At 42.9% G+C, this 25,216-nt stretch overlaps 1 protein-coding gene across 3 annotated transcripts in view; it reads right to left on the minus strand.

Annotated features, from left to right (window-relative positions):
- The window catches only part of SYNE1 (spectrin repeat containing nuclear envelope protein 1), a 1,478,055-nt gene that overhangs the window by 73,313 nt on the left and 1,379,526 nt on the right, over positions 1–25,216 (minus strand). For all 3 annotated transcript variants that reach the window (XM_069234720.1, XM_069234721.1, XM_069234722.1), the window contains 3 exons: positions 20,351–20,488; positions 17,818–18,009; positions 16,340–16,667 (listed from right to left, as the gene is read on the minus strand). In XM_069234720.1, coding sequence (XP_069090821.1) covers positions 16,340–16,667; positions 17,818–18,009; positions 20,351–20,488 — 658 coding nt within the window. The remainder of the gene's footprint in view (positions 1–16,339; positions 16,668–17,817; positions 18,010–20,350; positions 20,489–25,216) is intronic.

Below are 25,216 nucleotides of genomic sequence, written 5' to 3' on the forward strand. Positions count from 1 at the left end.
CTTACTTCTATATAATCTCAAGCATCTGACGTGTTTAGATAGCTAAACAGAAAAAATCCTGTAGCCACTTCTAACCACATTTTACCAATGTCAATGAAAAAAACTAAAAATGCAGGGCAATACCCACTTATTGTATTCGGACACAGTGTGGTACATGCAGGAAGACACAGGCATTTAAGCAGTAGCAGTTTAATGTAAGCAACACAGATTTGCAAACATTTGTAACCCTTTATAAAATGCATGAAGCACCATAATGTAGTATTCAAGCTTGAATAAGCAATGGCCTTCACATAACTGCGATTCACAAGATTACATTCTATCCGTGCTAAGTCGTAACCCTGAGGAACATTGCTTTAACAACGTTTGAGAGACAGTGCTGTAAAAGGCTTGACTCATTAGTCCCGATGAAACCTGAACACATTTCGTATTATTGCTGCTGTCTTTGAAAGAGGTGTGAACACATTCTTGTCTGAAATAGAACTTACCTGTAGTTCGAGGGTAGCCAAATGGGAATGCTGAGGCAGCCTGACAAACTGTCCATTCCTACTTTTGCGTAACTCAGTGGCTTTGGTTTTAGAATCCTCTGAAAGATGAAAGGCTGAGTAAGCTCTATCACCACTGCGCTCTGGTGCTTTGGAAGTCAGGGCAGTGGTCTATGCAACAGCGGCAAACACAAATTAAAAGTGGTGGGGCAGGTGGAGGGGGCATGGGGTGGAGTGGGCGCATGGTGGGGGGGACCACGGGGGTGGGGGGGTAATAAAAAAAAACACTTACCTGGTGCTTCTGGCCCCCCGCGCTCCTTTGCTTCCTGGTCCCAGCAGTCCATCGGAAATCATCAAAGACTCCCTGTGCAATCCTCGTGCTGCATTCATGCTATTACCAAGCATGAGAGCAGCGCTGGGTTTGGCCTGCGTGGGCTGGTTTACTGCTCGCTCAGGCAGAGGGAGTCTGTGCTGTTTCTCCAACCTGCTTGTCAAATATGGCTGGATTGGAGAAACCTAACTGCGCATGTCTGTTTCGCCGGCCTAGAACGGCCGGCCAAACAGACATGAGCAGTTAACTGCACTCCACTACCCCCTCCCATTGCCCAACCCCGCCCCTCCCGGCATATGCTGGCTCAGCCAGCAGCTGAAAAATAAAACAATAGTAAAATATCATTTTATTTTTCAGCTGCTGGCTCTGAACCTGCAGGGCGCCGCTCCCCTGGAGGAGGCGCCGCTGAGTCTAAGTGCTTTTTATTGTGAGCCTACTCCATTCAATCCACCAGGCGATCAGCTGAGTGCAACATGTTTTCTAAGTGTATTGATAAAGAGGAACGTGATACCCACATTCCTGGGTGCTTTCAGCTGAGAGGAGTCATTTGTGAAGAGCACCTGGAGAGAATGCAACAAGGAACAAGATGTATTTTCATGCTACTTAGTGACATTTTACCTTAATGCTCGTTATAGTACCAAAATGTCTGACATCACTAACTTCTACATCAACTCATGCGGAACCTCTACTGGGCCTGTCAGAACTGAGGAGCGGAGGAGGGCAGAGGGATAATTTTTTCCTCAGCCCTGCACTTTTTTTTGGAGTGCAACCTATGCTTTAACTAGATTTATTTCTAGATATTAAAGCAAACCTCTCCTATTTATTAATTACTAGGTGGCTAAAACGTATAATGTCACTAAACAGCACCAGATGTTGGATCGGCCACATTTTGTTTCCCTGCAGGACATGTTCTTTAAAAACTTTATATCAGGTCCTTTTCTATGGTCTGGCTTGACAGTGCAGCTCTCACCACCACCAGAGGGACTCTGGTTCTGCCACATGCCAGAAGTACCTGTTTTGATTGGGCAGATGTTGTATGCTTCCACAAAAACGCACTTGCTCGCCACACAACTTTGATCATTTTGTTTATTTATCCAGCTGCCTGAGCTTGAACTTTCAGGGTCGCACAAATGATAATGTAATGCCATTTAAGAGTCTTAGAAAACTGGATAATTTATGGTGTTTTTCTGTGACAGCAGCCCAGATGGTATGACAGGCTGGCATTAACCTACAAGAATGTTTAAGTCTTGCTTAAAAGGCCAACTGTCATCTGACATTTTAATCTACACCAATATTATTCCACAGTTCTTTGCTCCCACACAAATACATTTCATTTCCCATGCTCTCTACTTGTAATGCTTCACATTAACAAGCAACACTCATTTGAATTCAGACCTACTGGCATTGGCAATGCTTGTTATATATGGAGGGCCCACTTAAGTATGTTGACCTGGGCCCCACAAAAACATGTCTAAACTCTATTTTTCTCTACTTGGCACATTTTGTATTTCTGCTGGTGATCTTCCACTGCCTTTCTCCACAGGCAGCCCCCTTTTATGAAAACGGGTTCTTTATTACTGTTGAAGGCCATAAAATATGAAAACATATAGGATGAGCTATCTAATGGAATTTCAGCATACTTATTTCCTTACCATGCTGACTAAAATATGTAAAAGTGAGTACAGCAATTGTACTGTAGTTCAAAGTACAATTCCCTTTTCACAGACAAAGTGCAATATCTCAAACCAAAAACTTTGTTACTATTCACAAATGGTAGCAGCACAGTAGCAAGGCAGAATGTGATTACATTACCAGATGATGTAATGGCATAAAGAGAGTTTGCTAAGTTCCATAATGCGTAACTTAGATCTAAATAGGTTGTATTTTTTGACACCTATTTTTTGCAAATTTATAGTCAAATCAGTGTTTCTGGAACTTTGATCCTATTCGTTGTAAAACAGTTCTGCCATCAACAATTTAATTGATGAAAGGTTCTGATTCATCCTTAGGACATACCTCTGATGAGGGCTCAATGAACAACTACTGAAATTATATTTTCCAAACGTGAAGAAGAAGCAATGTATGCTCGTTGTTTTGAACCCTACATTTTCAGTGGCTCTTACTCATTTCATTGAAGGAAGAAAATAAATTCCACCTCTCACCAGTGCTCAAATCTTTTGTATTGAACATAAATTGTAATAACATGGTTGCCAGTAATGCTGAGTTGGGTAGGAAAGTTCTCACTGCCTGAGCAACAAAACCTTTGAGAGAAGCTGAAAAGCATTATTACACCATACAGAAAGAGGTGATGGATTGTTGGAGGATGGTGAATTATTTCAGGAAGGAGAGTTCATTGCCAACTAGCAGACATACCCACTACAGAGGGGGCCAGTAGAGCAACTTCTTGAATTTCCAGATGTTAAGGCTACAAGTGTACAGTTTTGTCGTGGATGTATGCCTGGAAAGAAAACATTGCTAGCAGATTGCCTTTCAAGACTACTGATTATTGAGGAAGCATGTGTGGACAAAGAAGTAGAGATTGATGAATATATGATGGTTCTTGTGCGAGAAGTGCCAGAAGGAAGAATCTTTCAAGTATGGTTGAGCGTGATGGAAGTTCATGAATTCATTACGTTTGAGTGGCTGGGGAATAGAAGTCAGAGAGATGAAGTTGAGACCATTAAAAGTTGTTGCAAGGAATTGTTATGCGAAAGGGGGTTTGTGTTCTAGAAGCAGCTGTTGGTGATACCCGAGGTGCTGAATAAAAGAATTTTAACTTTAGCCAATGAGGGCACTATTGCCCTCAATGCCAGCAAATAACAGATCCATTCAGTTTTCTGGTGTTCAAGGTTAGACTGTGATGTGCACAAAAAGATAAGGAACTGCATCCCTTGTTTGTGGAGTGGCAAATTTCAGGAGGACACTGAGCTATTCCATTGTAGTGACTGGAAAGTTAGAATGTTCTTAGATGAAGACAGCATTAGACATTTCCAGTCCTTTTTACTATGTTGGGTGGAACATACAAGCATGCCATTGTTGCAATGGACTACTTTTCCCATTCGTAAAAGCAAAAATGTACTAGTCATATAACCACAAGGGAAGGTATAGGGTTCTTAGAGGAATTGTTTGCCAGGGAAAACTCCCTGAGATATTGGTGTCTGACAATTGTATGCAGTTGGATTCTAATGAAATGGATTCATTCACGAGTATGAGGCGAATTAAGCACATCAAGTCTTCTGTTTATTAACCCCCAAGGAGGTAATCTACTGGGGAGTTTGAATAGAGTCCTTAAACAAGGGTTACTGGTACTTAATTGCAAAGTAGGTGATATGAAAGCCTGTGGCAAAAGATTGACGTAGGTGTATCATACTGCTCCGAGTGTCGGTAATGCTGAAAGCCCTGATAAGTAGAAGGAAACAGTGGAACATGTTATGGAAGATGTACATAGATAAAAGTAACACAAGTTCCTACTGTAATTTAGGGAGTGACAGAATGAGTGAAACTGCAATTAGACACGTTAGGCACATCCGTAAGGGTTACAGATTAAGAGTGAGGAAATGGGGAACAAAGAGAAAAAGGAGTCACAAAGAAAAAAGGAGCCACTAATAATTGTAGTTGCTTTTTTGTGGTAATATTTTTTTCTTGTTTTAAGAAGGCAGAGGAGTAGTTTCTTCCCCCGAGGATCACGTGGGTGTATCTTCTTGAGAAGTATCCCACTTTGCAACCTCCATGCTGTACAACCCAAAGGATATTCCAGAACTGATAGTTGGATGACAGTTCCCGCTAGTCAGTTTCTCTCAAGTGGCTTCTTTTCAATGGGGTTTAATGCTGATGCCACAAAACAAGTCCCTTCAATAACAGGCTGAGATTGACTACTCACTGGCAGATTGGTTTGGTATATTAGGTTTCCTTGCCTTCCTCATCATATATCTGTCTCTTAACTCAAATTTGTGAATTTACTCTGTCTTTGATTGTAAAGACTGTCAGCATCCTTCTTTTTGAAGCTCTAAGGGTAAATCGAACAGTAGCCTAGAACATAACATATAATATCCCTAACAGAGCTCATATTTATGCTAAATGGCTGTCTCAGTACCACTCGCCACTAACATATTCATGCAGAATACAGAAATAGTAAAGTATAAGCAAACAACATAGCAGGTGGGTGTCAGCATACTTGCAGCAGCACTTGCCAAATAATATCCCCAGTCTTTCAGCACAACACATTAGATGGAATACCTCACACATGTCAGGGCCTTAGTTTTGACGCACCAGTAGTCAGTGTTCTTAATGGCTCTGTGCTTCTGGCATGGAAAGTTGTGAAAAGAAACTGACATCAGTGCACTGAGGTGGTGCCTCTATAGGACCCGTGACGTCATATCCGGGGCAGATGACTGGCGCTGAGCCGATCTAGGCCACCTAACAGCATGCAGGGGTAGTGCTCAAGAAAAATCTCCGATCCAGACTGAAGCATGGGGGAAATTGTGTAACACGCTGAATTGTCAAAAACAAAAAATTAATATCCTCAAGCTGCCTGCTACTTTTCACAAAACACAAACAAAGCCATCCACCGATATGGAATGGAATCATTAAAGCCATGAAAAGAAGGTACAAATCTCGACTGGTGAAATGAGGCCAGACAAATATGGACCAGCACCAGACAAATATGTATAACAACATTATATGATTATTTTTTTTTGTATGATGTAAAACTATGTATGCAGGTTTTGCGAATCAAGTGTTTAGGGATGTTCACAATCTGATATCTAACTCATATAGCAGATTGACATTAAACTCTAAATATCTTCTTTCTCTCTGCTCCTTCAATATGGGACTAGTTTAGGGTACTAGGAAAAGCCTATGCACAATTTAAGTTTCAGAATCCTTTTGAAGACAGCAGGGACTTTCACTTAGCAAGACAGATTTTTCATATCAAGTTCTAGATTTCAGGGCTCAGCTAGATTTGTTGGCAATGGAAAGTTACATGAGTTGTCTGGACTTAAATCTAAAGCTGTAGAAGTGTCTACCAGTGTAATTATCTCCACCTTAGTATCCTTTGTCTTGTCCACTCCATAGGATTTTCCATTACCATTCAATTGGAAACAGGGCCCTAATATATGACTAGCACAGTAGAACCTTTTTGAGAGCCTTCGCTGCTCTGGGAAAGCAGGAACAAAAACGTTCCTATATCTCACGACTGAAAACAGTAAGGAAGCCACCACTGGACTGACAGATACATTTGGTCACACTTTTGCCACAAAGTCGGAACATCTAACTGTGTGGGCACCCTTTGAAATACAGATTGAATTAAAGAGGATAACAAATACAATATGTTTATGAAGTGTACTAATCTCATACCCGCAAATGCTGCACAATCATATATGTATGCACACATATCTACAGTAGTAAATTAACACTCTGCAATTACATGATGGCACTGTCAAGGGAGTGAGTATGGCTGAGAGAAAGCTACGAGGATATGGTTAAAGGATTAGGAAAGTGCACAAGAGAAGGGGTCTTGGGTGTGACTGGCTTATTGGTGCCTACCAGCAGTGCTTCTCAGAGCTTTTTCAGTGACTTTTACAAAGTCCTCGAGACTTTCAGTGATCTCTATATCTGTAAAAATAAAAAGCAGGTTACTCTTTTTAGTAACACAGATGTCTTTAAATCTCTGGATTTTTGGGTAATAACCTAGTTATGGAATTCTTGAAGTTACAGCCACATGACCCAGAAATGTGTCTGTCAACTATGGACAATATACCAGGAAAGCTCACATGCACAATTTCACTGGTGCGCCACATGACCACTTGAAAATACCCTTTTTCCTAGACAAATTAATCTGTTTGGATGAAGACAACTAAAGCAGAGTTGTTAAAGAGAATGAGGTATGTATGGGTTGAAGAAAACTGAATTGTTTTCACAGATGAATTTCCTTTCCTTCAAGAGAAGCCAGTGCCTACCTTGACAAGTGGCCAGAGAGGAATGTTGTGATAGTTACAAGCACTTCCTTCATCTTCGAGAAATCTGATATTTCATAACACTCTGCTCTGTCAGGGTGAGTTTAAATTTACATGAAAATGACATGCTGATTTGGTGATGAAGTGGGTGGTGTTCAAAAATATCTAAATGGAGTTGTAACTTTGTGGGTAAGGTTTGAAGTATTCTATCAACTAAGTATTTTTATATACATGTTTAGGGCCTCACATACATTCTCCAGTAGGTTGGAGACAAGAATACATGAATGACCTTTGTTTCAGGAAACTCTGTATTCTATAATTATGGTGGCCAAGAAGGCAAGATATCCAGTTCCAGAGAACAGATTGTCACAATCAACCTCTATCTAGAAAGGAGAGCCTTCATTTTAAAAGGACATCCAGTTTCAGTGCAGGTGCGTTTTATGTCCTGCCTTCCCACTTTACTGTAAAATTGTTAAGAGTGCAAGGTATGGTGTCTGGGCCACCACAATACTGTATCTATATCGTGGGAATGTGTTATGCCAACGTAAGACAAATTCAATTCAACTAAAGTTGCATTCTGTAAATGCACAATCACACTCCTTTGCATGAAGTCTGAAACGAAAGTTCAGGGACTGGTTAGTGACTTCTATAGATATCTGGAACACATAGATCAAAGGGATGCTTTTTCAAACACTGAAGGTATGCAGTGTATGTATCAGCAGTCTGGAACTAGTATGTCTACACTGGTGTAGGAAGTTGGCTCTGTATGCACTATTTCAAAGTAAGGAATAGTATGCACAGAGTCCAAGGGTTCCCCTTAGAGGTAAGATAGTGGCAAAAAGAGATAATACTAATGCTCTATTTTGTGGTAGTGTGGTCGAGCAGTAGGCTTATCAAAGGAGTAGTGTTAAGCATTTGTTGTACATACACACAGGCAATAAATGAGGAACACACACTCAGAGACAAATCCAGCCAATAAGTTTTGTTATAGAAAAATATCTTTTCTTAGTTTATTTTAAGAACCACAGGTTCAAATTCTACATGTAATATCTCATTTGAAAGGTATTGCAGGTAAGAACTTTGAATAATTACAGTAGCATATATACTTTTCATGTAAAACACAAATAGCTGTTTTAAAAGTGGACACGGTGCAATTTTCACAGTTCCTGGGGGAGGTAAAGTATTGTTAGTTTTAGCAGGTAAGTAAATTACCTATAGGGTTCAGTTTTGGGTCCAAGGTAGCCCACCGTTGGGGGTTCAGAGCAACCCCAAAGTCACCATACCAGCAGCTCAGGGCCGGTCAGGTGCAGAGGTCAAAGAGGTGCCCAAAACACATAGGCTTCAATGGAGAGAAGGGGGTGCCCCGGTTCCAGTCTGCCAGCAGGTAAGTACCCGCGTCTTCGGAGGGCAGACCAGGGGGGTTTTGTAGGGCACCGGGGGGGACACAAGTCCACACATAAAGTACACCCTCAGCAGCGCGGGGGCGGCCGGGTGCAGTGTGTAAACTGGCATCGGGTTTCCAATGGGAGTCAATGGGAGACCAAGGGGTCTCTTCAGCGGTGCAGGCAGGCAAGGGGGGGGACTCCTCGGGGTAGCCACCTCCTGGGCAAGGGAGAGGGCCTCCTGTGGGTCACTCCTGCACAGAAGTTCCGTTCCTTCAGGTTCTGGGGGCTGCGGGTGCAGGGTCTTTTCCAGCCGTCAGGACTTTAGGTTCAGGCAGTCGCGGTCAGGGGAAGCCTCGGGATTCCCTCTGCAGGCGTCGCTGTGGGGGCACAGGGGGGACAACTTTGGTTACTCACGGTCTCGGAGTCGCCGGAGGGTCCTCCCTGAGGTGTTGGTTCTCCACCAGTCGAGTCGGGGTCGCCGGGTGCAGTGTTGCAAGTCTCACGCTTCTTGCGGGGATTTGCAGGGGTCTTTAAATCTGCTCCTCTGTAACAAAGTTGCAGTTCTTTTGGAGCAGTGCCGCTGTCCTCGGGAGTTTCTTGTCTTTCTTGAAGCAGGGCAGTCCTCAGAGGATTCAGAGGTCGCTGGTCCCTTGGAAAGCGTCACTGGAGCAGGTTTCTTTGGAAGGCAGGAGACAGGCCGGTAAGTCTGGGGCCAAAGCAGTTGGTGTCTTCTGTTCTTCCTCTGCAGGGGTTTTTCAGCTCAGCAGTCCTCTTCTTCTTGTAGTTTCAGGAATCTAAATTCTTAGGTTCAGGGAAGCCCTTAAATACTAAATTTAAGGGTGTGTTTAGGTCTGGGGGGTTAGTAGCCAATGGCTACTAGCCCTGAGGGTGAGTACACCCTCTTTGTGCCTCCTCCCAAGGGGAGGGGGTCACATCCCTAATCCTATTGGGGAATCCTCCATCTGCAAGATGGAGGATTTCTAAAAGTTAGAGTCACTTCAGCTCAGGACACCTTAGGGGCTGTCCTGACTGGTCAGTGACTCCTCCTTGTTTTTCTCATTATTTTCTCCGGCCTTGCCGCCAAAAGTGGGGGCCGTGGCCGGAGGGGGCGGGCAACTCCACTAGCTGGAGTGTCCTGCGGTGCTGGCACAAAGGGGTGAGCCTTTGAGGCTCACCGCCAGGTGTGACAGCTCCTGCCTGGGGGAGGTGTTAGCATCTCCACCCAGTGCAGGCTTTGTTACTGGCCTCAGAGTGACAAAGGCACTCTCCCCATGGGGCCAGCAACATGTCTTGGTTGTGGCAGGCTGCTGGAACCAGTCAGCCTACACAGATAGTCGGTTAAGGTTTCAGGGGGCACCTCTAAGGTGCCCTCTGTGGTGTATTTTACAATAAAATGTACACTGGCATCAGTGTGCATTTATTGTGCTGAGAAGTTTGATACCAAACTTCCCAGTTTTCAGTGTAGCCATTATGGTGCTGTGGAGTTTGTGTAAAACAGACTCCCAGACCATATACTCTTATGGCTACCCTGCACTTACAATGTCTAAGGTTTTGCTTAGACACTGTAGGGGCACAGTGCTCATGCACTGGTGCCCTCACCTATGGTATAGTGCACCCTGCCTTAGGGCTGTAAGGCCTGCTAGAGGGGTGACTTATCTATACTTGCATAGGCAGTGAGAGGCTGGCATGGCACCCTGAGGGGAGTGCCATGTCGACTTACTCATTTTGTTCTCACCAGCACACACAAGCTGGCAAGCAGTGTGTCTGTGCTGAGTGAGGGGTCTCCAGGGTGGCATAAGACATGCTGCAGCCCTTAGAGACCTTCCTTGGCATCAGGGCCCTTGGTACCAGGGGTACCATTTACAAGGGACTTATCTGGATGCCAGGGTGTGCCAATTGTGGATACAAAAGTACAGGTTAGGGAAAGAACACTGGTGCTGGGGCCTGGTTAGCAGGCCTCAGCACACTTTCAATTCAAAACATAGCATCAGCAAAGGCAAAAAGTCAGGGGGTAACCATGCCAAGGAGGCATTTCCTTACAACTGGTTATTGTGTGTAGTGTCAGCTGAAGAATGCACAGAAATAAAATCTTTCTGGTACTGCCATTGAAAATGAATGTGGTGCTGATTCCCTTCTCTCTCTTTAGTGGTCTGCAAAACTAGCCTAGGTAGACACAAATGGAAGTACATGAGAAACTGTGTGCTAATGTGATGGTTCGAAGCATTTTCTGATGACCAGTAGGTTAACAGTACTTGGATACTACACAAGAATCTGGAGGGTTGAGACCCAGTGATTTAGGGAAAATCATCAAGTTGACATTACATATGTTGTCCTGCATAAGAATCACAGCACTCTGAAAGTGAAACACTTGTGTCATACTAGTCTCATTAATCATATGTAACATAAGTTGTTCTTATAATCTTAAAAACAGAAATATGGGGGGGCATGGCTTGGACGGCTGAGATGTCAGGCATGCTCGGCTGGGCCCCAGTCTCTAATCAGTCAATGGAGCTGACGTGTCACAAATAGCTCTCCAAAGGGTCCCGGAGTCCTTTGTATCCCCAGGGTGCAACAATGGAATACAGCACTGCAGTGGATCCATAGGAGTGGAAGCCGCCCGGCTGCGGTGTGGAAGCTGCACTGCCGACAAGATGGTGGCCAGTAACAAGTTCGGCAGGGCTAAGCACTTCCGGCCGAAGCCAGATGAGAGGCGTGGCAGAGAACCCGGGACCTCCATGTGGACTAGGGAGGGTGCTGGCAGTGCAGCGGCTGGGAGATCCCTCCTCTGAGGCCCTGTTCAGTAGCCACAGTGACCGGGATTCCACAGGCACGCATGGTACAGGGTGCAAGAGGTCATGCGCAGAGGTGAGTCCCCGGGCACAGCAGCGCAGACTCCCCATACCCTCACAGAAGACGGGGGCCGAGGCAGACCTGTTGGGAGGCAGTGAATGCCCTGGGGATTGAATGCACTGCTCTATTGCCAAGAGGTAATGGCAGTGAACTATTCCTGGCTCCCCCTTGGGACTTTGACTGTGAGGAGGCTGGGGTGCCCCAGATTAGGCCTAAGTCTGTGGTGGAGTGTCCCGGTGTGGCTGAGGGACCTGCTGCTCCCTGCAGGATCTGCGTGGGCCCTCTTAGGGGGTATGGCAGTTTGGGGGCTACCTCTCCACAGATCCTGTTTGGAGGTGAATCTACTACAGCGCAGACTACGCTTCTGGCATCACTGGAGGCTCGGGCCCTGGACTTGACCCTTGGTGCCTGAGGTAAGGGCCTCCTGGGTGGCCTAGTGTTTGACTGCCCAAGCTGCTCAGTCTAATGCTGACAGGGGCAAGCGGGTGAGACCTACTGCTTTGCTGGACTTCAACGGCTGGGACGGGGAGGAAAGAGACATGACAGAGATACTCCCTTACACCGTTCAGCCTTGTTCAACTCTGCAACCGCTAAGCATGGGCCATGACAGGGGTTCTCCTGGTGAAACAAAAATGGACACATACACAGCCCCTGAGGTTAAGGTGGGGTATGTGGCTGGTGGGGGAGATACCGAGAGTCAGGAGCAGTCAGTGATGATAGCACCGCCGTTATCCTTCAAGCCATCCAGAGACCAAGAACTAAAGAGATGGTCGGCAGGGAGAGTGGGGGTGGGGGCGGGGGTTGTGGAGGAGGGGTTTGATGTGGCTCTACTCCATCAGGACTTCCATTCAGCTGTGGACCAAGTCACAGCAGCTGAAGTCAGAATCTACGAACTGGAGGATAATGTTAGTGCTCTGTCCACTGAAGTGGCCCGCATCAAGCAACCTACCAAGTCACTTTATGTCCTTGCAGAGGACGCTCAAAACAGGGCCCGAAGAAATCATCGCTTTGTTGGGTTTCCTGATGGGGTGAAGGGATCCAATCTGGAGACCTTCTTGGAGCACTGGATTGGGTCATGGCTTAAGGCGACCTAATTATCCTTATGCTTCCTCACTGAAAGGGCACCTACATTGCTGGTTCAGAAGCACCCTTTGGGAGCCCCTCCCCACCATATGATAGCAAAATTCTTGAATTACAGAGACAGAGATGCGTTCCTAAAGGGAGGTGAGAGCCCAGGGCCACCTCATGCAGGAATCCCGATGCATTATAATTTTCCAGGACTACAGCCACCACGTTTAGTCCCAATGGAAATCTTATGATTTAGTGAGGCAGAAACTCTACAATTTGAATTTGTCCTACATGCTTCTCTACCTGCATGACTCAGAGTACTACATGAATCGAAATTGCACTTCTCTGACACTCCAGAAGTGGCCTGGTCCTGGCTCACAGAGCAGCGCCACTTACGGTGCACCAGCCACCTGGGTGGCACACAAAAACTTGCTCTGAGCCCTGGGGATGGGGTCAGGGGCTCCAAACCAAGGGATGCTTCTGCTGGGAGGGAAATATAGGGTGGGGAGAGTTAGGGGTAAGGGATTGTTTGATTTGTTTTGCACTTTTGGTTTCTTGCATTGCATGTGTGCTCTTACTTTCAAGTACACTTATCAACTCAATATATACTATGATATGGGCTTTCGCAGATGGAACCGGGCTCGTAGATCACATTTAGAGGGATGTGTGAGCCAGGGACTGTACTCGATCCTTTTAAGAGCTGCAGACCGAGTTCCACATGCAAAAATACCAATTCTTTCTTTACCTGCAGCTCCAAGAAGCCCTTTCTACATAACAGGATGCCCTGGAGTACAGCGCTCTTGAGGCTCGGTGCTGATGGGTCACTTGTTAAGAGGAGGAATTTCTCAGATATATAAAATACTGGTCACACACTCGCCCACCCAGTTGGATGAAGGCAAGATCGGAGAAGTGGGTGGGCCCACTGGAAGATGTGGACTGGCAGGATGCTAGTACAGCTCCTTGCACCTTGGCAATTTCGGCATGGCTCCGTCTTGTGTAAATCAAATATCTAAATAAGGCATACCTCACACCTTGTCGTCTCTAGGCCTGGGTGTGCCCATCACCAGCGTGTCTCAGCTGCCTAGAGCCCTGGGGGGGGGGAGGGACTTTTACCATGTAGTATAGACTTGCCCAGTCATACAGCACTTTTGGTCCCATATCCTTTCCATTCTGTGAAGGGTGGTGGGACAGCAGCTCTAACCTAACCATAGGCTTGCCTCATTAGGTATCCTTGATGATATGAGCAGCCCCCGTGGGGACAGGGCAAAGATGGAGTTTGGGACAATGCTGGCCAAGAGGGACATTGCCAAACACTAGAGGTCCCCTAAAGCACCCCCTCTGGCAGCCTGGAGGAAAGGTATGGATTGATGGGCAAAGCTAGAGGATATGATTTATACAACACTTGGAAGCCCTGGCAAATATGACAGGTCCTGGGGCAAATGGTGGGCCTATTACCGACTAGGAGAACAGGGTTGAGAGGAGTAGTAATGGCCACGCCAGACATGGCAACTGGGGGGTCGGGATGGGGCAATGGATCTGCTGAGAAGATTCTGTATCCACTGTGTTAACTTGACGAGAGCAATGCCTATTGTGTTAAAAAAAAACAGTAAAAATTGTTCTTATTAAAAAAATAGAAATACATCAAGGTATGCTTCAAGACATGGGAATGCAAAATGCAGTAAGACAAAGGCTGCTTCTGCAAGAAATCTTAATTAAAACCTGAAATACCATATGATTTATACAAAACATTTGATGAAAATACATAATTTGAAGGACTCTGTAATATTACACAGGATGACATGCTTGCAGACAAAATTGAGTTTGTCCTGTGATGCTGTGGTTTGTTCCCATTCAGTGGGTACATTGCCTGGTTGACCAGGATGCAATCTTCCTATGGAGCTATTCCAAATTTGGTTTGTATAATGCATATCTATATCTGCGGTATTACACCGAGCAAAACAGCAATAGAAAGAAATGAATAACACCACTGGTTGAGATTATGTCGAGCATTGGACTCATTACTTTTTAGTCTCTCTCAAGCCCTTATTTTAAGCACTGAGAAATTACCAAGTCAACTGCTAACAGACTGTCCAGGTGAATTTGAAATTACAAATAAAGCAGGGTGCAGCAGCTCTCGGTTTCTTTCTCCCATATATTTCAGCTGATCAAAACGGGAAGGATAAGTGAGTAAAAACAGTTGCGGTACTGGGAATCAACATCTGGCCATCGGTATGGAAACAACGATTTATGGACACCACATTTCATTTCATAAGGGCTCATCCATAAAGGGCTTGTAAAGCAACATCCCAGATATTGATGCAGGACCCCAGCTGACTTGTAATAAGAGACGCAGTGTGTATTTTAGTACAGAATTATTTAAGGGATTTTACATAAGCGGATTTGGGGTGGCATGTTGAGTCTTGAAGGTTAGGCAGTGTTTCACAGGGAGCCAGCAGGCAGATTTCACAGTGAAGGCAATCAGGATCCTGGGATATAACCTGTTGAGAGTCTTGCTGCAACATTATGTTAATTCTTCTGTTATCTGGCCTACTCAGTGGTTGTAGTGACACGTTTACTAGGAGTTATAATGTAATCTGGAATGGGATGATTCCTGGCCAAACTCCTCAAATGGCTGCAACGCATACAAAACGCCTCCGCACGCCTGATCCTCGATGCCCACCGCCACAGCCACATCACTCCCCTTCTGAGAGACCTACACTGGCTCCCCGTCAACAAAAGGATAACCTTCAAGCTCCTCACCCACGCACACGACACTGGACCACCTTACCTCAACAGACGACTCACCTTCTACACCCCATCCCGCCAACTCCGCTCAACCGGCCTCACCCTCGCCACCGTCCCCCGCATCCGAAGAGCGACTACCGGAGGCAGATCCTTCTCCCACCTCGCCGCCAAGACCTGGAACACCCTTCCCGTGCCACTATGACAGACCGAAGACCTGCTGACTTTCAGGAAGCGGCTCAAAACCTGGCTATTTGAGCAGAAGCAGCACCCTCCCCCTTTTAGCGCCTTGAGACACTCACGGGTGGTAGTGCACTCAACAAATACACTGATTGATTGATTGACTGATTGATGATTCTGTTTTAGTCCCTGATTATGGGGTTATTATTTGTAGATTTGTATGATGTGCTCAAGGATATGAAAGTAGGTTTGCCTGGCCTCTTTATCCCTCTGGTGTTTTCCCAGACATTCTAGATTCTTCATGCATGATGATGAAAATTCCTTCTGGGATTGCTATCCACACATTAGAATCACAGAGTAGGAAAAGAACATTTGTTTTTGAAGATTAAGTTGATATGATATTTAATAGCAGTAGCATATACTAGAAGTGTCTTTGATCATAAACACCACAAGACAGAAGTATTTGTGGTAGGTGGGTCTCGCTGCAAACTTGGGGATTGTTTTTAGATCCAGGGCTTCTACAGATTACTCTTTGTAGCTATTACTGGTTGACATGAAATGCTCTGCATGAGTTAACATGATTGTATGGCATGTACCAGACTGATTTGGTGAGGTTTTGATACAATGTGAACACTACTGTCAATCACAATTCAACATCTCCTGTATACTGGTGGTGAGGGACAGTTTTCTGGTACTTGCTGTAGTTAATATATTTTTAGGTGTGATTCGTTTCTATTATGAAGAGACATTCAGAGCTGTGAAAGGTGATGAAAACAGGGATTTGGAGTTTGAGTCTGAATGCAGTTCTTATTTTGTGAAGGATGCCTATATGATAGAGTATGATGCTCTTATGATAATCATCTCGGGATGGGTGGGTTTATAAAGGTGTTGAGTATTTTCTCCATATATATCTCATACTTGTGGACTGGTGTTTCTGAAATGTTCATGTTGGTCAGTGGAAAAGGAATGTTCTAATGCATTAGCACAGACCATGCCACTCAAAGTTAGTGCAATATCCAGGGACTGTGCTGACAACTTACACTAAAAAGTAGTCTGTTGTGCTACATTGTTAAGTGGGAAAATGCTCACACAGAAGGTGGAATAAAGAACAATATTACATTTGGATAGACACTACTATGCTGGAAAAGAGCAGGTCATAGAGTTGCAGAACTAATTATATTCATTTTGTGTCATTGTGTTATACTCACCTAATTCACAGATATACCTCTAATCTTTGCAAATTGCAAAAATTTACTAAAATGACAATGTGCATGGATTTTAACAGTGGCCTGTAAATAAAGAACTCCTATTTAAAAGTAACTTTTTCCAGAAAGGAATAAGGCTTACCAGTAATGCCGGAAGCACCTCTGAGATAAAATTCTTTCTCTTCTTGCCCCTCTTCTGACTCCAGTGCCCTAGTTACAGCTGTCTCCAAGTCACGACTGAGGTCATAGTCATGGTCCCATTCCAGGGGTATGGAGTCTACACTTGCTGGGGTATCCCGACCTGAGCGCTCACTTCGGAAAGGCTGTGGAAGCGACAGCGAATGGTTGGTGGATGGTAAAGGAGACAGTAGGTTACTTGGAGATTTGTTATGCCATCGAACATCAGAAAGGTCTCTTGGCTCATCCAATTCTCCTTCTCGATCAGAGAAGTCATGCTCATCATCAGTCAACTACAGAAAAACAACAAAGTGATGTTTATTAAATTATGAGCTGATAATGAATGCAGTATTATTGAGCACTGCAGCATACCGGGAAAATGCACAGTTACTGTTTCCCATGCTAATACTTTTGTCCTAGGACACGTGGTCTTAACCAAAGGCCTCCAGTAGCTACCATGGTGTATGACATTTCAGCTGGAAGAAAAATAAAAAAGGTAGGTCAGGTCACATAATATAGTATGGTCTCTGACTTGCATGTCTTTTTCCGTCAACAGAGGCCAATGTTGGCTCCTGAGTATGAGTGCTTAAAAGTGGTTTGCATTTTACTTCATATACTGTTACGATACAGGCTGTGAAGTTTCTCTCATTTATTTCATAAAGTTCTCCTTTATGTGAAGGGTTGCACATTGTGTATCACATGATAAATAAGCATAGCTGCTGCAAGTAAATCACTGCACTGTGCCAATGCAATAACATATTCCTATTACAATGTGAACAAGCCCAACAAATATTTACACCACATCTTCCAAACTGACACAAATAGATTATATAATAATAACTATTTTCATATCTTGCAACTTTTGTGCAGTGCCATTTGAGTGAATTTCATATATGACATGATATAATACATTTACATCTGTAAGCTGTATGGGAAGATAAAAAGTCCACTCTTAACTCGTTGTTCTGAATGAGTTTCCACAATGGGTAAATTAGGACTATAACTATTAGAAGAAGACCTGCGAAACACATTTCATGTACATCTACACATTCATAAACCTTATACTCTTTGTAATGGGCATGTAGAGCTGCAACTAGTCTTTAAGCAGGTTTTCATTAAAGGAGAACAAACAATATTATACAACACGAGGAAATGCAATGCATGGAAACATGCTGATGCACAATTCCATAAAGAAGTTAGATTTCAGAAAAGCTGGCAACCTAAAGCACAAGTAATTTTACCATGGGGAAGAAGAGTAGTGAGTTCCTGGCCCTGTAAAGGTTGCACTTCGCAAGTAAAGTATTATTTATCTAGTGACATTTGGATCAATCCATGAATCCACTGACATAAATTTTGTCTCATGTAATTTTAAGTGCACCTGTGATATAGGAATTATTTTATTTTCTCATGCAGCACAACAAACATTTTTGGAAATAAGCCTACCGGAAGTCTTAGCAGCTTCTTGTAGTAGCGGTCCACTCGACCAAAGACCTCAAGACAGTAACGTCGAAGCTCATCCAGTTCTTCCTCAATGACAGCAGCATCCATAGGTTCACTCTTCTCTATCAACTGCTCTCCTTGCAGAATGATCTGCTCAATCTTATTGTTATTCAGAGATATCTCCTGCTGGAAGGCCTAAACATAGAGTATTGATGTATAATTAAATCAGGCATCAATTAGGTAAGATATTACACATGTGTTGTGTTAACAATGCACCAACGGGTTAAAAATCTCTAGTGTTTGATCAACATACTGGAGAACAAATATTGTGTGACATAAACATTGTGTTAAAAATATTGTGGAACAGAATATCGAATTTAGGTATATTGTTTTAAAGAATATAGTTGTATTTAATTTGTATACCTGAATATAGTTGTAAACAATGTTGTTGGTTTAATAATTTAATGTATGTTAGTATATACATTTTTAGGTGTTAGTATTTTTAGTTTAGTTATTTATTTTAAACTATAGCTTGCAATTTTTAATGTATAATTGCTTTTTAATTTACTCAGTAATTTAGTAGAGGGGTTTGTAGGGTAAGAGTGTGGGAAGTTAATAGCACTATAATTAATTTAAATGTTATTTTGTATCTAAATATTTGATTAGTAATTATGTTAATTGTGATTTTTTTAAAAAGTTTAATTGTTATTTGCATTTGTATTTTTACATTTATGTAATTAATTTATCTTTTAGTAGAGGTTGTTAGTTTTTTAGGGCAACCGTGTAGAAGGTTTACTCCAAAATCAATTTAATGTATATGTTGTTTACATTTTTATTGTAAATTGAAGAATTAATTGTTAATGTATTCAATTATTAAATTATTATCCTATTTGTTTCAAATTCAAAAGATAGAGTATATTCTAATTGTAAAACTTTTGTTACTGATTTATATTTTAGTAGTGGTTTACACATGCACACACACACACACACACACATATATATATATATATATATATATATATATATATGTATAGACATAAATTTGAGAAATAATTAGTAATATTTAGTAGTGGTTTACACATGCACACAGACACACACACATATATACATATATAGACATACATTTGAGAAATAATTACAATTATTTATTAACATTAAACATGAGATCACTTTTACATTAAAGAATAGTTAAAATACCTTTTTTTAAAGTCGGTATTTATTAAGAAAACAATATTTTTACTTGTTCCTGGATTATACTATGTTTAACAATATTTTGTACACAATATTTTTGTAGTTTTCATTACAAGTGTAGGACCACAAAATATCTGACAACAATATTTTTGACACAGTATTTGTGTCACTTGATATTAATGTTCATGATACTGTGTCAGTGAGCCCTAAATTTTAAAGGCACTTTGGCATGAACAGAGAAAATGCTGACACTATGAAGTATGTATTCATTCTGAATATAATGAAGAAGCTTGCATTGATGCATAATTTTTAACAGTTTAGGATATGCTGACTTTAAAATAATTAAATAACTAGCATAAAGAAATGTACAATTGCGATTGTACAATATATATTATGATGTTTTTTTTCATACGAGACTCGTGGGAAGTACAGTCCTGAACTACTTTTTGACAACTAGGATAGGATTCACAAAGGTAAACTTACATGTTGTATGCTATTCACAAAGTATTTTACTAGCAGTATCTTTAGGACTGTGGAGTCTCTGCACATTAAACGTTAGTTCTGGCACAAAGCTACACTATCCTGTGGTCTAAGGCAGCATCAGCACTTTTATCTAGATTACCCCTGACAAACTGCAAAGTTTGCCCTCGTGCCCTGGCATGCTGGGATAGAAAAGTGTGAAGTGGAGCAAAATATTATTTCCAATAGGTCATAAAAATATGTTGAACCACCACTGAATGGTTTTCCATTGTTTACTGAGTCCACGGCAAAGCTATATCTATAATGCTTTTGAAAACTGGGTATGCATTAACAGCATGTAAAATTATCATTTTTAAGTGGATGGTGCAGTCATCTTTCATTCACTTACAGGAAAGGTTGTTGTTTAAGTGTCCCTCTTTTCTTTTAGTTATCACAATAATGGTTCATACAGACAGAGGTGTTCGATAGAAAGGACCAGGTGGACTGCAGGTAGACTGCAAGTGTATCCAAATAAACAATCCCTGTTTCCTTTCCTCGAGATGTATGTGACACAAACTTAGTTGGGGAGCAAAGGAGTGCTTTACATTGTCGTAGTGAGGAAGACAATATAAGATGGTGCACATTAAGTGGGCATTTACACATCTGAGTTACACCATTACATTACAGTTCACTCATTTTCAATTGCATTACATTTCCCTTAGTAGCAATTGTAGGTAAAGGAACACTAAGTCAATAGCCCAGCATTACATAATTTGAGTCAACTGATGAAGCTGATCTCAGAACCTACTATCCAGGTTCTAAAGTCAAAAGCACAGCCACAATATTACATCTTGTCCACTGTAGAATGTAAACATATGACTCATACCCTGAGCTGCTTTATTTTAGCCTGAACATCACATTCAGAAAAATGCTCAATATTTGTCAACTGGAGGTCCATCTCTGTAAGCCAGACAAGAATACTATCACGAGCGGTCTCAAACTCTTCCCGCTGTCCAATGAAGTGCTGAAAAAGTAGAAACAAAACAATAATAAAACAAAATTGGCCTCTTTAACTCACAGTGGACTTTCAGTTTTTGCATCCTGATTCCACCTATTTCTTTCTCCAGAAACGATCACAAAGTGCAAAAAACATATGTATTACAACAAAATTAGAACTACAGCATTTCCCTCATGAATAGCTTTCCCTATTATAAGCAGAAGGCACCGCCAAATGGAGGCCATGCCAAGTTTTCTCATAAATTTAGACACACCATAATTTAAATGTATCCTACACTGGAGTTGGTCTTATTAGTTCACTCAGTTTAAAGTCTCAGAGCTCATCTCACATTCACATTACATTTTACTCTTCATCCTTAACACATGGAATGTGAGAAAGAGGGAAACACACAAAGGCACAAGTTCAAATAGGATGCAGATTTGTGAACTGAATAGTGTGAGAAGCTGACTAATAAAAATACCATCTTTCAAGCCAATTCAAATAACAGAAACTATAGTTTTCAATCAATCGTAGAGCAAATATTACATGCCTATTCATACTGAAATTAAGCAACTTGCCTTCGACTGGTCAAATCCTATGAAGAAGCAGTATATGAAAATGTAATTTGGCAACATGAAGTACCGGAATGAGCCAATAGATAGTGAATAAACTTCACATGTATGCGTGGTCTCTAGCCATATGTGCAATAAATGAAAAGGCTACATAAAAAGAGCAACTGGAAAATGTATTTTAACAGGGCCTTCTCTTATCGGTTATGATATGACTGTGGTTGCTAGCTGTAACCCTAGTTTGGGGGTACTCGCCTTTTTAAATGCATCCCTGGCAGAAGGCTGCTTATTTGCCTTCTTTTATAAAGGTCAGCCCAGTCCCCATTTCTGCAGTTCATGTTCCATCTTAATGAATGGAGAATGTGAGGAATATGCATGCACATAAGATCTGCTTGTGCTCAACGTAGACAGTGTATGTCCATGTGGGTCATATGGCCCTGCAAGATCCATGCAAATGTAACTGTCTGCCTCTTTCTTTGTTCGTGGAACCATCCCCAAATCAGGAGCTGCCTGTCAAGTCTGGGGAGGAACCCCAATTTGGGGAGAAATCCCCCACCTTCCATGGTGAGTAGAGGTAGCTCAGATGAACTTCAACAGGCCACTTTTCCTATGTTGCCCACTGCCGTCTATGAGCTCTGTGGGTGCAACAGTCAGGTTCTAATATACATCCTGACTTTGACCCATTCATAGTGGTCTGACTGAGATCCGTGAAAACTGGACAAAAGGTCAAGACACACTTCCCCCTAAATGGATGAAGCCTTCAAAGTTTGAAAACAGCAAAAGATGTGGTTTGCCCAGGTGCACATCTGTGCCTCAAGACAGGCATAAATACTATCCCTTTTGAGGAAAAAACATAATCAACACCTCAAGGACACTGTACTCCAAAGTAGGGACAGAACCTTTGACTTGTCTTATTAAAGGTTGCAAATTAGCCTTGAGCTCTAGAGAATCCTTCACAATTTGACCAAGCAGAAGATGGGGAGCTGGTCTTTCCCAAGTGGAGAGGAGATGAGCCTTGACTGACAAGATCTGCAAAAGGCCCACCTAGGTGAAGACCTGTGTGTTAACACTTGTGATAGGCTTGCATTGTCCTAGACCCATCATACAGACCATTAGGGTACATCTGTCTCAAATAGAATGCACCTGAAGTACACTGGAGAAGGGTCGAGGGGGAACCTCACACTCCTGTGTTCTGTTGGCAGTCAAGCCTCTGATTAAGGAGTCTCATCGCTCATTCTTCTGGCTTGCACAGCTTTAGAGTTACTGTGTATTGACTCCATGGTTGTACAGAGATCTTGGGAGCGAAGCCTCTGAATTCATGGGTGCTGAAACTCTTGACTATAGCCAACCCTTTTTGCGATACAGCATCTAAAGACTGGGAATCACAGCGAATGATATACTATATTCTGTCCTATTTAAAAAACGGGGAGATCAACTGGGTCTTTAGCCAGGGGAAAAAAGGACTGTATCCCCACCTGGTGGTATCAGAGCTCTGGTGGCCCCTCAAAAGAATAGGACATCGAGACAATTGCCACCTCACAATTCACCATTTGGTTACATCTGGGAGAATAGGCTGTTTCCACACCATTAGCTTTTACTTTAGAAATTACAGGATCTTGAACTCTCTGAGATCATACTCTTTTGCTTAGTCCAATGGTGGTATACACACAAGAAATTATGCCAATCTATTATTCATGCCAAAAGCACATAAGAATTCGGGAAAAATATTTGGGAAATAATAAACAGTGGTTATGCATACAACAATTGCAATTAGGACATGATTTAGAGTTTGACAGATAGTAAATGTATCAACTATCCTGTCTACTTTACAACAAGCGCATTATCTCCAAAAGCATTTGTAATGAGGCAGGTGCAAGTACCCATTAACCAAACTCTAAAACAGGCCCTCAATCTAAACATGTATACCTTATAATCTAAAACAAAACTCTAAAACAGGCCCTTAGTGTAAAAACGTATACCTTATACTCCAAAATAGCGGTACAGTTTAGGGTCTTGATTACGAGTGCCTCATTAAATTCTGACACCCAAGGCAATCAAGGCTTACACAAGTGTTCAAATTATCAGTATGTCAGATTTTACAGTCAGCCATATATTACTGCTCATAGGTTGTAGCTGGTCAAATCAGGCACAAATTACCATTTCAAAAAGGCCTGACAAATACTAGGACATACATACTGTGTTGTGGTAAGCACCAAAAGCCACACCTAATGCCCCATTTTATGAGAAAACTTAAAACTCACTTTAATAATCAAATTTGATACTTTACTAGGGACTTACCAGTAAATCAAATAAGCCAATCATGGAAAAACCAATCACCAATACAATTTACAGAGAGCATATGCACTTTAGCACTGGTTAGCAGTGGTAAAGTGCCCAGAGTCCTAAAGCCAACAAAAACAGGTCAGAAAAAATAGGAGAAAGGAGGCAAAAAGATTGGGGGTGACCCTGCTAAAAGGGATAGGTCCAACAGCTCTCTTGGACTCGCAGTCAACTCCAAAAGTCTGTTCTTTCACCCTCTCAGAGGATAACTTTTCCCCGAGCAACTCTGGACATCCTAAAGGACAAGGCATTCTTGTCCGCAGATAGAGAAAGAAGCACAAAGGAGCATGATGTTGCTGGCTCACGATCGGTCTAGAGAAGAGTTTGCTTCTGTCCGCCTCCTCAAATAATTTCTTGCCATGATGCCCTCAGCCATTCTCATGCTGCCTCATGCATGTCGCAGAATGAGACCTTCCAACACCAGCTGGACAAACAATGGCTCTAAGTCATTGGATCATTCAACGGCCTAATTCAGATTACTCTGACCATGAAAATGGCACGTCTTTGATGTCATTCCTCCAGCAATCTCTCTGCAGGGCTAACATTCCTCTCTGCACTTCCAGATTTCATTCTCACCACTTGTAGGAAGTTGGCTCTGTATGTGCTATTTCAAAGTAAGGAATAGCATGCACAGAGTCCAAGGGTTCCCCTTAGAGGTAAAATAGTGGTAAAAATAGATAATACTAATGCTCTATTTTGTGGTAGTGTGGTCGAGCAGTAGGCTTATCCAAGGAGTAGTGTTAAGCATTTGTTGTACATACACATAGACAATAAATGAGGTACACACACTCAGAGACAAATCCAGCCAATAGGTTTTTATATAGAAAAATATATTTTCTTAGTTTATTTTAAGAACCACAGGTTCAAATTCTACATGTAATATCTCATTCGAAAGGTATTGCAGGTAAGTACTTTAGGAACTTCAAATCATCAAAATTGCATGTATACTTTTCAAGTTATTCACAAATAGCTGTTTTAAAAGTGGACACTTAGTGCAATTTTCACAGTTCCTAGGGGAGGTAAGTATTTGTTAGGTTAACCAGGTAAGTAAGACACTTACAGGGCTTAGTTCTTGGTCCAAGGTAGCCCACCGTTGGGGGTTCAGAGCAACCCCAAAGTCACCACACCAGCAGCTCAGGGCCGGTCAGGTGCAGAGTTCAAAGTGGTGCCCAAAACACATAGGCTAGAATGGAGAGAAGGGGGTGCCCCGGTTCCGGTCTGCTTGCAGGTAAGTACCCGCGTCTTCGGAGGGCAGACCAGGGGGGTTTTGTAGGGCACCGGGGGGGACACAAGCCCACACAGAAATTTCACCCTCAGCGGCGCGGGGGCGGCCGGGTGCAGTGTAGAAACAAGCGTCGGGTTCGCAATGTTAGTCTATGAGAGATCTCGGGATCTCTTCAGCGCTGCAGGCAGGCAAGGGGGGGGTTCCTCGGGGAAACCTCCACTTGGGCAAGGGAGAGGGACTCCTGGGGGTCACTTCTCCAGTGAAAGTCCGGTCCTTCAGGTCCTGGGGGCTGCGGGTGCAGGGTCTCTCCCAGGTGTCGGGACTTAGGATTCAAAGAGTCGCGGTCAGGGGAAGCCTCGGGATTCCCTCTGCAGGCGGCGCTGTGGGGGCTCAGGGGGGACAGGTTTTGGTACTCACAGTATCAGAGTAGTCCTGGGGTCCCTCCTGAGGCGTCGGATCTCCACCAGCCGAGTCGGGGTCGCCGGGTGCAGTGTTGCAAGTCTCACGCTTCTTGCGGGGAGCTTGCAGGGATCTTTAAAGCTGCTGGAAACAAAGTTGCAGCTTTTCTTGGAGCAGGTCCGCTGTCCTCGGGAGTTTCTTGTCTTTTCGAAGCAGGGGCAG

Source organism: Pleurodeles waltl, chromosome 5 (genome assembly GCF_031143425.1).
Source record: "Pleurodeles waltl isolate 20211129_DDA chromosome 5, aPleWal1.hap1.20221129, whole genome shotgun sequence".
NCBI classification, from domain to species: Eukaryota; Metazoa; Chordata; class Amphibia; order Caudata; family Salamandridae; genus Pleurodeles; species Pleurodeles waltl.